Below are 17,599 nucleotides of genomic sequence, written 5' to 3' on the forward strand. Positions count from 1 at the left end.
CGATGGCCATATCTGGCTCAGATATCAGGCTATCAGGTCTGCCACAGATGGTTGAATTAATTTCAATCTTTTGTCACCAGGCTTGTCATTCCGGAGCTACCACAACTGCCCCCCCCCCAAAAAAAATTGCCTACACCTCTCCCACCCCAAGATAGATAGTTACTATCTGGTCATGATAAATATGGATTTGCGCTCTCGCTAAGTAGACAGTAAATACAAGGAGTTTCTTCTAAGCAGCACAGTGAGCAGCACAACTTGCCATAAAGTATGTGAGTGCATTGTTGCTATATTTTCGGGCACATATCATGTTCCATTAAATAATGGTTCTACCAGTTGGAGGTGTGGAGCTTCAGCAGCATCTGCTTGCCTCTCTGCAACACAAGCATGGTAGGTATGAAACTTTGGATATATAGTGCATGTTCTCATAACTGGCCTCCAGTTAATGCCTGCAAACAGTTTTCATCCAAAGTAGCCAAAGTCTCAAGAGTTTCCTCATGAACTATATGATGGATGTCCACTTCCAGCATAGTGGAAGACCCCTGCAGAATGCCATGTGACATTCCAGCCATTTGAAATTAGTTTGTAACTGATTCAATTATAAGTATGAAAGAAATGTAGGTATTAGATAATATTATCATTTATCTGGTTAACTTTAATAGAGGTCTGTGTATGGATAACCCTGATGATTGCTGTATCACAATGTTTAAGTGTGATTATTCATTTTTGTGACACCAGAGATGACATTATAGATAAAATCACAAACATCACTACAGAATTACTGAGCCAATTAGAAAGATCAGACTAGAGCATATACTAAAACTATTAGAAAGTTCCTTAACTCTCTATAACTCTCCTATATAATTCCCAAATTGATGTCTTTATTTTAGATATATTCAAAGAGGGAAGGAAGTTAGTGTAGTTTCAAGATGTAAGATTTATAATTGTATTTTATTCAGGTTTGATTAGTTGTGCTGACTTGGGAAAAAAAATCATGATTTTATCTTGGGCACAAGGACAAGGAAGGAGAAACATAGTGGAATCCATATAATTGCAAAGCTAATGCAAGTAAATTTATTTCAATGACTAATGCATGAAAATTGTTTTTAAACTTCAACTTTGCTCATAAAAGTGGTAGATTTCATCCCGGATACCATACAGGAGTATTTTCTGTAGTATTTTTGCATGCCTTAACTCCTTGATTGATTTCTAACTTTACACAATGGGAACATTCACCCATCCTGAACTCCTTGTGGGGAGCTGTGCTAAAAGCGGGTATGGGTCAGAGCTGGGGCTGCAACACCGTCGTGCTGATTCTCTGACTCATGGCTCCTTTGAGCATGCCTCCCCACTAGGAGTGACGTATTGGTGAATTTACCCTATAAATTCTTCAGTTACTTAAATTTACTGTCTTGCTCACATACTTAATAAAGCTAAACTTCTTGCATGCCATTGTTGCAACAATGACTACACTTCTAAAGTACTTAAGTTTTTAGGACACCCTGAGGAAATGAAAGTTGATATGTAAATGCAATTTCTTTCCCTCTTTGTGACTAGGACAGGCAAAATCATTTAAACATTAAATTATATATGATTAGATTTTGCTGTTTTATAAACTCATTCAAAACTGTTAAATTTTTCTAAGTTTCTTACTTTAATTTCTCCCCTTCTGGGCAACTTGCATCTTCACATAATCGAGATCTTAGGTACCTTGCTCCAGATGATCACAAATGGTGCTCTATATCTAGCCAATAGGAGTTATATTATAGTGATCTGGGCTATTTTACTCAGTCCTGTATATGAGAGAATGTCTTATGTGTTTGGACCCTCTCATACATAACTCAATAGACACTGGCAATTCATTTTGTGGAGAATCACTGGATAAGACTATGTGCTGTTGATATGAGTTTTTAGTACTGTGCTCCAACATATTGGTACATCAACATTGGGTCATCTAGAAGGTGTCAATTTTAATGAATCTTTCTAAAAGAAATAGAAGCCATATAACACTTGTGTAAAGAGTTATTTTGGTCATTGAAAAACACGATTTATTATTCAGTGATCTGTCTCAAGATAAGATAATCATAGGTAACAGTTGTGAAATATTTATTGTTCCAATACAGAAGTAATAGAAGAGGTAAAGTGTCTTTGTGATGAAGAAGGGAATCTAGTTGTAGAAGATGAAGATATGGCAGAGATATTAAATAAATATGTTCCAGATTTTACAAATGATGATGAAATTGAGAATATTGGTGGATTAGGAGAGACTGTAGAAGAATTGTTACAGGTAAAAGGAATTAGTTCTGAAAAATATATCGGGAGTCAAAGTGGATAAGTCACTGTGCCCTGATGGCATGCATTCTTCGCATGATGGCATGCACTCCTCATTGTGAATAAATTACTGAGTCCTCATGGTGGCATTCCTTGTTGAAGGGCAGCAGAGATGAGATAGCCGAGGGTCTGATGAAAATGTTTTATTGCCCCTTGATATGTAAATTGCACTGGAGGACTGGAAAGTAACCATTTAATTACCAGTCTTCAAGAATGGAGAGATGGTTAAATCACGTAACTCTAGATCAATTAGTCTAATATCAGTTGTGGATAAACTCTTAGAATCCATAATCCGGTTAAACAATGCAGCGATTTCAAAATTCTCATCCTTGTTTTCAAATCCCTCCACGGCCTCGCCCATCTCTGTAATCTCCTTCAGCCCAACAATCCCCCGAGATATCTGCGCTCCTCTAATTCTGCCCTCTTGAGCATCCCTGATTAGAATTGCTCAAACATTGGTGGCCGTTCCTTCTGTTGTCTAGTCCCTAAACTCTGAAATTCCCTGCCCAAAGCTCTCCGCCTCTCTACCTCTCTTTCTCCCTTAAGATGCTCCTTAAAACCTACCTCTTTGACAAAGCTTTTGGTCACCAGCCCTAATTTCTCTTTATATGGCTCGGTGTCAAAATCTTTGGTCTCATAATACTCCTGTGAAGCACCTTGGGACGTTTCACTACGTTAAAGGTGCTATATAAGAACATAAGAAATAGGAGCAGGAATAGGCCATTTGGTCCCTCGAGCCTGCTCCACCATTTAATATGATCATGGCTGATCTGATCATGGACTCAGGTCCACTTCCCTGCCCGTTCCCCATAACCCATTATTCCCTTATCGGTTAAGAAACTGTTTATCTCTGTCTTAAATTTATTCAATGACCCAGCTTTCACAGCTCTCTGAGGCAGCGAATTTCACAGATTTACAATCCTCTGAGAGAAGAAATTCCTTCTCATCTCAGTTTTAAATGGGCGGCCCCTTATTCTAAGATTATGCCCCCTAGTTCTAGTCTCCCCCATCAGTGGAAACATCCTCTCTGCATCCACCTTGTGAAGCCCCCTCATAATCTTATATGTTTCGATAAGATCACCCCTCATTCTTCTGAATTCCAATGAGTAGAGGTCCAACCTACTCAACCTTTCCTCATAAGTCAACTCCTCATCTCCAGAATCAACCTAGTGAACCTTCTCTGAACTGCCTCCAAAGCAAGTATATCCTTTCGTAAATATGGAAACCAAAACTGCACGCAGTATTCCAGGTATGGCCTCACCAATACCCTGTATAACTGTAACAAGACTTCCCTGCTTTTATACTCCATCCCCTTTGCAATAAAGGCCAAGATTCCATTAGCCTTCCTGATCACTTGCTGTACCTGCATACTAACCTTTTGTGTTTCATGGACCAGAACTCCCAGGTCCCTTTCTACTGCAGTTTTTCTCCATTTAAATAATAACTTGCTCTTCGATTTTTTTTCTGCCAAAGTGCATAACCTCACACTTTCCAACATTATACTCCATCTGTCAATTTTTCACCCACTTACTTAGCCTGCCTATACCCTTTTGCAGATTTTTTGTGTCCTCCTGACTCATTGATTTTCCTCCCATCTTTGTATTGTCAGCAAACTTAACTACGTTACACTCGGTCCCTTCATCCAAGTCGTTAATATAGATTGTAAATAATTGGTGTCCCAGCACTGATCCCTGCGGCACCCCACTAGTTACTGATTGCCAACCCGAGAATGAATCATTTTTCCTGACTCTGTGTTTTCTGTTAGTTAGCCAATCCTCTATCCATACTCCCAACCCCGTGAATTTTTATCTTGTGCAGTAACCTTTTATGTGGCACCTTGTCAAATGCCTTCTGGAAGTCCAAATACACCACGTCCACTGGTTCCCCTTTATCCACCCTGTTCGTTACATACTCAAAGAATTCCAGCAAATTTGTCAAACACGACTTCTCCTTCATAAATCCATGCTGACTCTGCCTGACTGAATTATGCTTTTCCAAATGTCCTGCTACTGCTTCTTTAATAATGGACTCCAACATTTCCCAACCACACATGTTAGGCTAACTGGTCTATAGTTTCCTGCTTTTTGTATGCCTCCTTTTTTAAATAGGGGTGTTACATTTGCAGTTTTCCAATCTGCTGGGATCTCCCCAGAATCCAGGAATTTTGGTAAATTACAACCAATGCATCCACTATCCCTGCCATTACTTCTGTTAAGACCCTAGGATGCAAGCCATCAGGTCTGGGGGATTTATCCACCTTTAGTCCCATTATCTTACTGAATACCACCTCCTTAGTGATTGGGATTGTGTTAAGTTCTCCCCCCCCCCCCACCACCTTATTGCCCCTTGACTTTCCACTGTTGGGATATTTTTAGTTCCCCTACCATAAAGACTGATACAAAATATTTGTTCAGAGTTTCTGCCATCTCCATTTTCCCCCATCACTAATTCCCCGGTCTCATCTTCTAAGGGACCAACATTTACTTTAGCCACTCTTTTTCTTGTTATATACCTGTAGAAACTCTTGCTATCTCTTTTTATATTTCGTGCTAGTTTACTTTCATAGTCTATCTTCCCTTTTTTAGTCATTCTTTGCTGGCTTTTAAAAGTTTCCCAATCTTCTGTCCTCCCACTAGTTTTGGCCACTTTGTTTGCCTTTGTTTTTAATTGGATACCGTCCTTTATTTCTTTAGTTAGCCATGGATGACTATCTTTTCTTTTACACCCTTTCCTCCTCACTGGGATATATTTTTCTTGCGAGTTATGAAATATCTCCTTAAATGTACGCCACTGTTCATCAACCGTCCTACACTTTAATCTATTTTCCCAGTCCACTTTAGCCAACTCTGCCCTCATACCTTTGTAGTCTCCTTTATTTAAGCTTAGTACGCTCGTTTGAGATCCAACTTTCTTGCCCGCCATCTGAATTTGAAATTCAACCATGCTATGATCATTCATTCCAAGGGGATCCTTTACTAGGAGATTGTTTATTAATCCTTTCTTATAAATACAAGTTGTTGTTATCAAATTCATAAGTGTTCAAAGATGCATGGGGCAATCAAGGTTAGCCAGCATGGATTTGATAAAGATGAGTTGTGTTTGACAAATGTAGTGGTTTTTGATTATATAGATGTAGGTGTACAGTAGCATAGTGGTTATATTACTGGACTCGGAATCTAGAGGCTTGGACTAATGATCCAGAGACATGAGTTCAAATCCCACCACAGCAGCTGGGAAATTAAAATTCAATCAATTAAGTAAATCTGGAATAAAAATATAGTATCATTAATGGTGTCCATGAAATTACCAGATTGTCGTAAAAACCCATCTGTTTCACTTCTGTCCTGCAGTGAAGGAAATCTGCCATCCTTACCCACTCTAGCCTATGTGACTCCAGACTCACTGTGATGTGGTTGAATCTTAATTGCCCTCTGAAAAGGCCTAGCAAGCCACTCAGTTGCATGTAAGAAAGCTCACCATCAGCTTCTCGAGGGCAATTCAGGTGAAAACAGTAGATGCAATGTATACAGATTTGTAGAATGTATTTGTGAGCTGTCTTGTTACAAAAATTCAGGCATATATATGAGGAAATGAGCAGCATGGATAGAAAGTTGGTTGACATAATGGAAAGCTTCAGGTAAATGAGTGTTGTGGAAGTGTTGTATCTGAGAGGTCCACTTCAGTGCTGGGTCCACTTTTGTTCTCCATTGATGATTTGGACTTGAGCATAATAGCCAAAATAGCCTTTATAGCAGGGGCCTTGAGTACAAGAGCAAAGGGGGTATGATATTTTGCACAAGGCAATGGTTAGATCAGAGTTAGTTTTCTGTGTTCAATATTGTCAGACAGGGCCAAAAATGGCTGACTGACTTTGGGACAAAGTTCCTGATTATGTATAGAGGATAAATCATGAGGTAAGTTAATGCAAAGGTTTCTGAACCTTTCTATGTAGGCAACTCCCTGAAGCTATCAACACACTCACAATAAGCGTCTGCAACTGTTGACACACTCGTGGCAACCCTCTGCAAATATTAAAATATTAGTTGGTATTGCTGCAAATATCAAACGTTATTATTGACCTCTGAAAAAACAGTATACTCTCAGTGACCATCTAGAAATACTGACACACTTCAGGTGACTCCCTGCAAATATTGATACACTCCTAGGGACCTGCTGTCCTAACTTCCAAAAGACATTGTCACCCACCCAAAATAAAACAATGCTATTAATGAAGAAAATTGAATGAATATGTAGTGACAGGAATACCGTGCCAGTAAGTCAACAAACACAGAAGTTTGATTGGATGGAAGAAATCTGATGACCTCCAGGACCCAACCCTATGGTCCAGGAACTCCAGTTTGAAAATGCAAGAAACTCCAGTTTGAAAATCTAAAATTTAAGCATTTTAATTCCATAATCGTGTGGTAGAAAATGTGAAAAACTAATGGTGAAACACACGTTCACTTAGTCATTAATTCCTGCAAGGGGCAACTTGGACATATTATAAGACATCAGTTTAACTTGGACTTCAGACAATACGATCCTGTTCAATGATCAATGTCTACACAGACTTTGATAAGCTTTCACAGGTGCAAGGTTTTATTTGGCTCTGGTTTTCTTGTAACTTGATTCAATAAAACTGTACCGTGACCTTTTCATGCTGTTTGCATATATTAATTTCTTGATAGATTTAGGTACAGCTATTATTTTGTCACTAAAAGAAACAGACATTCTCAGTACAACAAAACGATGCATAATTAATTGGGTTTCCAGGTTATTTCCTAGCTTCAGAGCGCCTGTGAAGATGGATTTATAATGCCTTATATATGTAATCCAAACGATTCCCGATGTCTTGCATTATGGTGTAGATTAACCCGAACCCTAAATGCATTTTAATTACGAACATTACTAACTGGTCTGTTGTCGCCATCGAGATTTACACCCTGAAAAAGATGCAGCTAATCCAATATATGTCTATTCAAATTTCCCTGGCTTTATTTTCCTTTGAAACAGTTTGCAAGGAATACACTCACACATGATATAGTAAGCTTTGTTGTTATTCTGTAATTGCAGGGGTCTGTTTTGTTATCCTGCGGCCCGGAAGTGGGTAACAATCTAAGTGGTATGCATGGAACGGTATGAGAATCGCGTTTAGATGACAATAACACCATGAACCCGGCCAGTGGCGCTGCTGAAAACCGACAGCATTCTCACAATAAAAAACAGCAGCGAGCCTCGTCGCCGGCCAGATTCCGGGATATTAACTCAAGACCCTCCATAAAGACTTCGTTGGGCGCCAAAACTAACGCGTTAAAGCAGGGTTACCACCCCAGCCGGATTTCCAGCCCGGGAGCGGCAAACGTCCGAGAAAAGCCGAGCAAAGCGGCGGCAGCTGTCCGCCCGGCTGGTGCTGAAAAGGAGGCCGCCGCGCCCGATGCCAGCAGGAAAGTGGAGGGCGAAAGCTGCCATTTTGCCCAAAGGAAGAATCCTGATTTGACCCTTGCTAAAAGTGACCGTGCCCCGTGCACGCCCGACAAAGCAGACGGCACGTCAAAAGCGCCGCGGGGCAAACAAAGCGAGCAGCAGACGGGCGGAGGAGGAGGAGGGGGAGGAGAGGCGGCTGCAACCCGCGAGCCGCCAGCCCCAGATCCGGAACGTGTCGGGCTGCAGATTGACGGCTCGAGCGCCGGCTCGGTGCCGCGGAGCGTTGGCAAGGCACTGCCCAATGCTGCTGTAATGCACACGAAAAGTGCCGCGGAGTCGGAGAAGGCGGCGGGCGAATCCAACATGGAGACCATGACAGAGCAAGAAAAAAGCCTGCAAAATGAGATCGAGAAACTGCGCTCGGAAAACCTGGGCCTCAAGGTAGGGTCCGCATCTGATCTGTCACACTGCCTGCGGAGATTTGGGGGGATGGGGGTCTTTGGCGAGGGGGGCATCAATGTACAGAATGCAACAACACAACAATAAACCACCACAGGATTTGGGGAAACAGGCTCCATTCCCTCTGGGCCTGAAGCGGCAATGATCGCCGAGGAGGTGGATGTTGACAATTTGCAAAGCCTGCCGCTCAATATGACCATTGTGTTGGGAAACGCCTGTCGCAGATTTGGAAGAGTGGTTTTGGCTTCCTTTCTTTTATTTTCTTTGTTTTGATTTTACTGTTCAATTTTTTAAATGAAAAAGCTTTGTTTTGTCAGACCGAGATCGAGGAGATGCGAAACGAAATGGACGAAATGAGGGATAGTTTCTACGAGGAGGACGCCTGCCAGCTGCAGGACCTTCGCCGGGAGCTGGAGCGGGCCAACAAGAACTGCCGGATTCTGCAGTATCGCCTGCGGAAGACCGAGAGGAAAAGGATGAGGTTCGCCCAAACCGGCGAGATGGACAACGAGCTCCTGAGAAGTCTGGAGCAAGACCTCAAGGTCAACTTACTTTCAATCTATGACATGTCGTGAGGTCGCTAACGTTACCAAAAACAAATAAAATTTCGGCACCTTTGAAATAACGGAATCTTAAGCAATTTGCATCCATTTTAAAGCAGCTATTCCTGTTTTATTTTATTTTTTGATGATGTTAAGATGATGCCATTCAATATTGTCACCACTTACAGGTTGCCAAAGACGTGTCTGTCCGTCTGCACCACGAATTAGAAAACGTAGAAGAAAAACGCACCAAAACGGAGGAAGAGAATGAAACCTTACGTCAGCAGTTAATAGAGGCAGAAATTACCAAACAAGCTTTACAAAATGAACTGGACAAAATAAAAGAGGCAAGTAACGGTGACCATTCTTTCCCTATTACAGGTTCATAAATTGAAGAAAACAGATGACATTTTAAGCTCAGAAATAATCTTCAGTGATGTTAGTGGAGGAACTTAACACATTCATATAACATTTCTCTGTCTATTACTTTATTTTAAATGGGTTTAGGGTGATATTGCCAGACTATGTGTTAATTCCCAAATGTTTTTTCAGACTGTGTGTTAATTCCCAAATGTTTTTGAAAGTGTAATTTATGAGGTGCAGAGAATCCTACTTGAGTGGTTTCTAGGAGCTATTTTATTTTTCCAGTTTTCCCAAAAACAGTGAGGTAGAAATTGTCCTTGTGCCCAAAACAGTGACAAGTCAGTGGAATGATTATCATACGCACTGGTCTGTGCCGAAGTGAGGCCAGTATCAAATTCGACACCGGACCTAATCTGCACCTAACTGGTGATCTACAAGTGCCAAACAGATCACTGAATGCAACTTGTCTGAGCCAATGGTAGCAATTTTGACGAGCTGAGATGCTGTTGTTCTTGTGGAGCCAGGCTGATCACACAAAATACAAAAAAAATGCCACTTTTACTGGGCCTTTTTTCAATGACTTCCATTAAGCCACTCTGGACCTGGAAGAACTAGTTGCTTTCCAGTTTCACATCAGGGACCTAGACCCAGAGTAGGATCCCAATTTGAATAACCAAATCAGAATTTGTCAGATAAAATTGACAAAAATTGGAAAACAAGGAATCTTATGGAATTTTGGCTCAAAGTTTAAACACAATCTGTATAAAAACTGAAAAGAAAACTCACTTTATATTGTTATGCATTATGCATCTTTTCTCTAAATAACTCATTCTCCTTTTGTCTAAATTACTATTTCCTTCTGATTTGATTCCTATTTAAAATGAAACCATATTTAAATTTCCAGGGGCTAGAACCTCCACTTTTTTTGCATGCTTAGTGCCCGCTTAACACCCATTTTACCGCTGAAATGACGTATAACGCCCATATATCACCCATTTTGGCACAAAATGGAAACTGACAGGCTTTTTTAGGAGACTTATCGCCGAGTGTTATTTTCCCAATGGGCTTAACGCCGGGAAAAAATATTACCGCCCGCCCACTTTTTTGGGGCGGAATCAGCAGAATTGGCAAAATCAACACCCATAATATTGCTCACCGTTACTTTCCGCACGGAATTAATGCCGAGATTCAATATGAACGCCCGGCCACTGTTTTTTGTCATAAAGAGCATGTTTACCCAAACTAGCGGCCATGGAGATCGCCCATCGTCATTTTCACCACCTCGCACACATATCGCCCACAATATCGCTCGCTCAATAAACTGCCCACAAAAAGTGGAACCAGTGGTGTGATTGGCATTTGTTAAATCCCACTCTTACGTGAGGAACTGATATCGGAAAGATTTGCCTGAAAGAGCGCAGATGTGAGTGACAACGCTGACGCACTGCTGTGTGTGTGCAGCTCAGACATCAATGGTGCCCATCACCTTGGTGCCAGTTAAAGTTTACGTTGATTGATGTTAAGTTGTATTTAACTCTTTCATGGTAAGGAATCACCAGTGTGTAACAGTCCAACTATCTGAGACAATGCGCAACAAGGTTATGTTCAATAACAAAAGTTTAATATCAACATTGGTCTGAAATCATAAGTATCACAGCCAATAACACCCAACCCCCGCCCACACCCCACTTTCTCCACCATTGATATAAATCACATGTTCAACATGTCCAGCAACACAGAATACAAAAGCAAAGCAGGAGCGTGGTCCCCAGCCCCCATACATTGCAACAAATTGCATACACCCAGATGGAGATATAACACAGCCATCACCTGTACACATGCACCTCACTTTCCTTCCCCCCCTCTCCTCCCCACCTCTACCCCTTCGCCTCCTTGCTCCACGGCACCTGGCTGAGAAGCTCCTGAGGCGCTGCATCATTGAGGGGGAAGGCAGATGCGGTGGTTGCATGTGTATGGGAGCGGGGGCTGCCGAGGGGGGAATATTCTCTGATGCAGAAGCAGGATCTTGGTCCTTGCTCTCATCTGTCATTCGCCGTGGTGGTGCGGAACCTAGGGGTGGAGTGCCACGCTCGGGGACCACTGGGAGACCTGTGGCAGCAGTGTTCCTGGCTACCAGCTCCAGGGCCTCTTCCATCCTTTCCATGTTATATCTTATTTGTTGGCCAAAAACTTGGTGCCAATTATGTTCTTGGTGCTTGGTAGGCTTTTTGCTACTAGTGAATCTCCGTCGTGCCTCCTACAACAGCCAGACAAGCACACACCACAGCCACACACGCTTTCAGTCCCTCTGAGCTCCCTCTCTCTCTCTCTTCTCTTCTGCACAAGTCATCATGACCCTTGACCTCCAGAATCGCGGGAATCGAGCGATGCCATGCCATTGATAAGAACGGCCACACTTTACGGCAAAAAAATTTAACGCTACCGCCCATTTGATATCGCTTGCGGTAACGCCTATTTTCAAAAATGTAAACTAGGTGTTTTGAGAATGGGCGAGAAGCCGACGATCTGAAAACCCTTTTTTAACGCCCACACCAGAAATGACGGCTAATTTTGGGCGCTAAACACAAAAATGGAGGTTCGAGCCCCAGGAACTTTAGACAATTGTTTCCTGGAAACACTGTAGGCTTATCGGAAATAAGTTTGAATAGCAGTATAAAATTAATACATTGATGAATAGCAGCAAAAAGCCACTATTTGCAGAAGTATTGGTTGTCATGGTGCTCTGGTATGCCAAAGTGACCAGGTGAGTGCTGAAATTTCGGCAAATAGTCTGGCTTGTATGTAACATCACGATTCATATTAATTGCTAGGATTAGCAGAAGTTCAAAACTGGCAGAAACTAAGCAATTGCTTCCCCTGTTTTGGAGAACAATCACAAAATCAAGGTGGTAATGGTCTTAACTCAGGTAAGGTGTAGATTAAGATTTATATTTGTAAGGTAGGGAGAGTATGAACCAGGCTAAGTCTATCTCATAAGTCAGGGAAGGCGTCTGTTGACCAGGTTGACTTTGAGCATTTCTAATATCCTGGCATAAACAAAAGTCTTGTCCTATAGGTTAGTTAATTTCAGAAACATGGGGGATCATTTTAATTTTTGTTGCTGGGCAAAATATGGGCAAAATCAAATCAGCTGCCCATCAATTCTCTTTTTCCATTGAAATCAATAGAAAATAAAATTGGGTGGGGTATAAAATTCCCTAACACCTATTTATTGTCGAGCGATAAAAGTTAAAATTATCCTCTTGATCTATATTTTGTTGTCAGTCAAATCCTGCTAAGAACTCTGTTTATATGTCAAGTCCCTTTAAGGCGAAGCACAACTGAGACAAAAGTGTTTGGGAGGGAAAAGAAGATTGTTTCTTTAGTATTACTAAAAGAAAAACACTGTCAGAAATAATTTTAAAAAGGGATGAATGGTGCTGAGTACACTCTTAAGTGCCCAGTGGTTATGGAAGGCCTCCATTAAACTGGTGGATATTGTGCCTGGTTCTCTAAGGTTACTTGGATGGGAACCAAAGTGTTATCTAATAGGTTAATTTTCTTAGGAAATATTTCCTTATTGATGTTTTTATTTGACTGATGGTAATCGTAGAGAATCCCAAATCATATTGTGTCTCATGTTGTTAACCAAAGAAGGAATATATGATTATAAGAAGGAGCAAATAGATGCAATTTTCTCTCTCATTCATTTACTCTTCTCTCTGACTTCCCACTGCTCTCTCTATTTCTGTCCATTCTGTCTAAATGTATATATCTACGTGTGAGATTCTTCTTTAGAATTTTAGATATCTTTATTTTTATATGCATGTGCAGTATCTATCTTTCTGTCAATTTTTGTGAATTTCTCTATCTGGTCATGGTTGTTTCTCTTTATGTTAATTTTTAAAATTTGTTTTTGGGATGTGGGCATCACTGGCAAGAAAAGCACTTATTGCCCATCCCTAATTGCCCTTGAGAAGGTGGTGGTGAGCCGCCTTCGGGAACTGCTGCAGTCCATGCGGTGAAGGTATTCTCATAGTGCTGTTAGGGATGGAGTTCCAAGATTGTGAACCAAGAGACGATGAAGGAATGGAATAGTTCCAAGTCAGGATGCTGTGTGACTTGGAGGGGAACTTGGAGGTACTGGTGTTCCTAGGTGCCTACTGCACTTGTCCTTCTAGGTGTTAGAGGTCAAGAATTTGGGAAGTGCTGTCAAAGAAGCCTTGGCAAGTTGCTGCAATGCATCTTGTAGATGGTACACACTACAGCCATGGTGCACCAGTCGTGGAGAGAGTGAATGTTTAAGGTGGTTAAATGATGAGGTGCCAATCAAGCGGGCTGCTTCGTCCTGGTCGAGCTTCTTGAGTGTTATTGGAGCTGCACTCATCCAGGCAAGTGGAGAGTATTCCATCACACTCCTGACTTTAGCCTTGTAGATGGTAGAAAGGCATTGGGGAATCAGGAGGTGAGACACTCGCCACAGAATACCCAGAATGTATGTGTCGTTTTATTTGTCTCACTCTCTTTGTCCTCACTCTTGTTCTAGGTTTCCATCCTGCTCTCTCATATTCTTTATTCCTCTTATCAGCGGTCACTCTTTTTACCACACTTTTTCTTTACCATGTCCAAGCTCGCTTTTGCTCTCTGTATTATTTTGTGTCTATTGCTGTGATTCCCCAGCCACTCATTCCCATATGTGCATCTTTTTGTTTTCATATATATCCTTCTGCATCAAAGAATCACACAAAATTCAGCACAAAAGGGAAGCCATTCTGGCTATCGTATCTGAGCCAGAGCTAGCTCCACTTTGGAGCTCCTTACATTAGCTTAATTTCCCTGCACTTTTCATGTCACCTTTAATATTACATAATAAATAGGAGCAGGAGTAGGCCATTTGGCCCCTCGAGCTGATCTGATCTTGGCCTCAACTCCACTTCCCTCCCGCTCCCCATAGACCTTGACTCCCTTATCATTCAAAAATCTGTCTATCTCCACCTTAAAGATATTCAATGACCCAGCCTCCACAGCTCTCGGGTAGAGAATTTCAAAGATTAAGGACTCTGAGAGATTAAATTCTGCCTCATTTCCGTTTTAAATGGGCGACCCCTCATTCTGAAACTATGCCCCCTAGTTCTAGATTTCCCACGAGGGGAAATATCCTCCCTGCATCTACCCTGTCAAGCCCTCTCAGAATCTTATACATTTCAATGAAATGACCTTTAATTCTTCTAAACTCCAATGAGTATAGGCCCAACCTGCTCAACCTTTCTTCATACGACAACCCCTTCATCTCAGGATTCAACCTTGTGAACCTTCTGTGACTGCCACCAATGCAAGTATATCCGTCCTTAAATAAGGAGACCAAAACTGTATGCAGTACTCCAGGTGTGGTCTCACCAATACCCTGTACAGTTGTAGCAGGACTTCCCTACTTTTATACCCCATCCCCCTTGCAATAAAGGCCAACATTCCATTTGCCTTCCTAATTATTGCTGTACCTGCCTGCTAACTTTTTGTGTCTCATGTACAAGGAGCCCCCGATCCCTCTGTACCTGAGCATTTTGTAATCTCTCCCTATTTAAATAATACTTTGCTTTTTTATTTTTCCTACCAAAGTTGACAACCTCACATTTTCCCACATTATACTCCATTTGCCAAATTTTTGTTCACTCACTTAGCCTATCTATATCCCTTTGCAGATTCTTTGCATCCTCCTCACAACTTACTTTTCCACCTATCTTTGTATCATCAGCAAATTTGGCTACATTACACTTGGTCCCTTCATCCAAGTCATTAATATAGATTGTAAATAGTTGAGGCCGCAGCATTGATCCCTGTGGTAGCCCACTAGTTACAGTTTGCCAACCTGAAAATGACCCATTTATCCCAACTCTCTGTTTTCTGTTAGTTAGCCAATCCTCTATCCATGCTAATATATTACCCCCAACCATGTGAGCTCTTATCATGTGCAATAACTTTTTATGTGGCACCTTATCGAATGCCTTCTGGAAATCCAAATGCAAGACATTTACTGGTTCCCCTTTATCCACCCTGCTCATTACATCCTCAAAGAACTCCAGTAACTTTGTCAAACATGATCTCCCTTTCATAAAACCATGCTGACTCTGCTTGACTGTATTATGATTTTCTAAATGTCCTGCTACTACTTTAATAATGGACTCCAGCATTTTCCCAATGACAGATGTTATGTTTACTGGTCTGTAGTTCCCTGCTTTCTGTCTCCCTCCTTTCTTAAATAGGGGGGTTACATTTGCGTTTTTTCTATCCGCTGGAACCTCTCCAGAATCCAGGGAATTTTGATAGGTTACAATCAATGCATCCATTATCTCTGCAGCCACTTTTTTTAAGAACTTTGGATGCAGGCCATCAGGTACAGCGGACTTGTTTCTAAAAATATTACATACCTGAAGAAGCTCTTACTGTCTGTTTTTATATTTCATGCTAGTTTACTCTCATAAACTATCTTTTCTCTTTATTTTTTTTAGTTGTCCTTTGCTGGGGCTCAATCTTGGCCACCATTCTGCGTTGTTCTTTTGGCGTATGCAGCTTTCTTTTTGAGCAGACAATAATCTGCAAGTTTGGTCAAAGTTTCTGTGCTGTTCTAAAGTAGATATGTCTGATTTTTTTTAGTTTCCGATTTTTTTTACGTCACTGGGGGCGGAGCCTGCCGTGTGCGCCACTTCTGGCCATTTAAGTGAGTTTAGCCAAGTACAATTTTTTTCTAAAACGACACACTGCACCCTTGTGAAAAACCTTCCCTACACTTAAGGAAATTGGTGCAGAGAAGAGAAAATCGGCGGAAGGAAGACGCCATTGTTCAGCGGAGCTGAAGACAGGGCAGGTAGGTGGCGGGGGGTGGGTCGTTTCGGCCCGGTATAGGTACGGGCTGGCCCGCCGGCATCCCAGGCCGAAAGGGACCCCTCTCCGGCCCGCTGCCACCCCAAGCTGAAAGGACCCCGCACCAGCTCGCATTACCTCTTGGCTGAGATTAACTATCTCACCTGGTCAAGGCACTGGAGAATGGATGGTGTCCGTGCATTCATACTAAGCGAGCCAGAGCCTCCAGAAGAGGAGGAGAGAAAATAGGGAGGGGCGAGGGGGAAAGAAAGAGATGTTTATGTGTTACAAATCCTGTGGGTTGCTCATGATAAGTCAGATAATACACGGGCAGGCTGGTGCAGGATCCTTTCAGCCCGGGATAGGTGTGGGCTGGTGCAGGATCCTTTCGGCCCGGGATAGGTGTGGCCTGGTGCAGGATCCTTTCGGCCCGGGATAGGTGTGGGCTGGTGCAGGATCCTTTCGGCCCGGGATAGGTGTGGGCTGGTGCAGGATCCTTTCGGCCCGGGATAGGTGTGGGCTGGTGCAGGATCCTTTCGGCCCGGGATAGGTGTGGCTGGTGCAGGATCCTTTCGGCCCGGGATAGGTGTGGGCCGGTGCGGGGTCCTTTCGGTCTGGGATAGGTATGGGCCGGTGCAGGGTCCTTTCGGCCCGGGATAGGTGTGGGCCGGTGCGAGGTCCTTTCGGCCCGGGATGGCAGCGGCTTCAGTTTCCAGCCCAGCCTCAGCCCTTCATCAGTTTCAGTTTCCAAACTCAACCCTTCTGAGCGTCCCTTGTTACCCTAGCAACATCAGGTTTTGGCGCAGGCCTTAAGCTCCACCCACAAGGCTTAAGGCCAATCTGCGCTGCTCCAAATTCAAAGTTAATTCTGGTGAAACTTGGATTTTTTTCTTTTGGGCACATTTGGGCCACGAGAAAATCAGACGTACGTCCCGAAAATACTAGGGGACCGAGGGTCTAGCGAGAAGGGGAAACTATGGGAAATCTTTATTAGTAAGGAAATGGTGTTAGGGAAATTGAAGGGACTGAAGTCCGATAAATCCCCAGGGCCTGATAGTCTGCATCCCAGAGTACTTAAGGAAGTGGCCCTAGAAATAGTAGATGCATTGGTGATCATTTTCCAACATTCCATGGACTCTGGTTCAGTTCCTTTGGACTGGAGGATAGCTAATGTAACCCCACTTTTTAAAAAAGGAGGGAGAGAGAAAACATGGAATTATAGATCGGTTAGCCTGACATCGGTGATGGGGAAAATGCTGGAATCAATTATTAAAGATGTAATAGCAGCGCATTTGGAAAACAGTGACAGGATCAGTCCAAGTCAGCATGGATTTATGAAAGGGAAATCATGCTTGACAAATCTTCTAGAGTTTTTTGCGGATGTAACTAGTAGAGTTGATAAGGGAGAACCAGTGGATGTGGTGTATTTGGACTTTCAAAAGGCTTTTGACAAGGTCCCACATAAGAGATTAGTGTGCAAAATTAAGGCACATGCTATTGGGGGTAATGTATTGACATGGATAGAGAACTGGTTGGCAGACAGGAAGCAAAGAGTCAGTATAAACAGGTCCTTTTCAGAATGGCAGGCAGTGACTAGTAAGGTGCCGCAGGGTTCAGTGCTGGGA

General features: G+C 42.4%; 1 protein-coding gene across 1 annotated transcript in view; it reads left to right on the forward strand.

The window, feature by feature from the left end:
* Positions 1-7,497: 7,497 nt before the first annotated feature.
* The window catches only part of LOC139266616 (microtubule cross-linking factor 3), a 52,096-nt gene continuing 41,994 nt past the window's right edge, over positions 7,498-17,599 (forward strand). The window contains exons 1-3 of the mRNA XM_070884210.1: positions 7,498-8,193; positions 8,529-8,753; positions 8,942-9,100. Coding sequence (XP_070740311.1) covers positions 7,498-8,193; positions 8,529-8,753; positions 8,942-9,100 — 1,080 coding nt within the window. The remainder of the gene's footprint in view (positions 8,194-8,528; positions 8,754-8,941; positions 9,101-17,599) is intronic.

The sequence above is a fragment of the Pristiophorus japonicus genome, chromosome 7 (genome assembly GCF_044704955.1).
Source record: "Pristiophorus japonicus isolate sPriJap1 chromosome 7, sPriJap1.hap1, whole genome shotgun sequence".
NCBI lineage: Eukaryota > Metazoa > Chordata > Chondrichthyes > Pristiophoridae > Pristiophorus > Pristiophorus japonicus.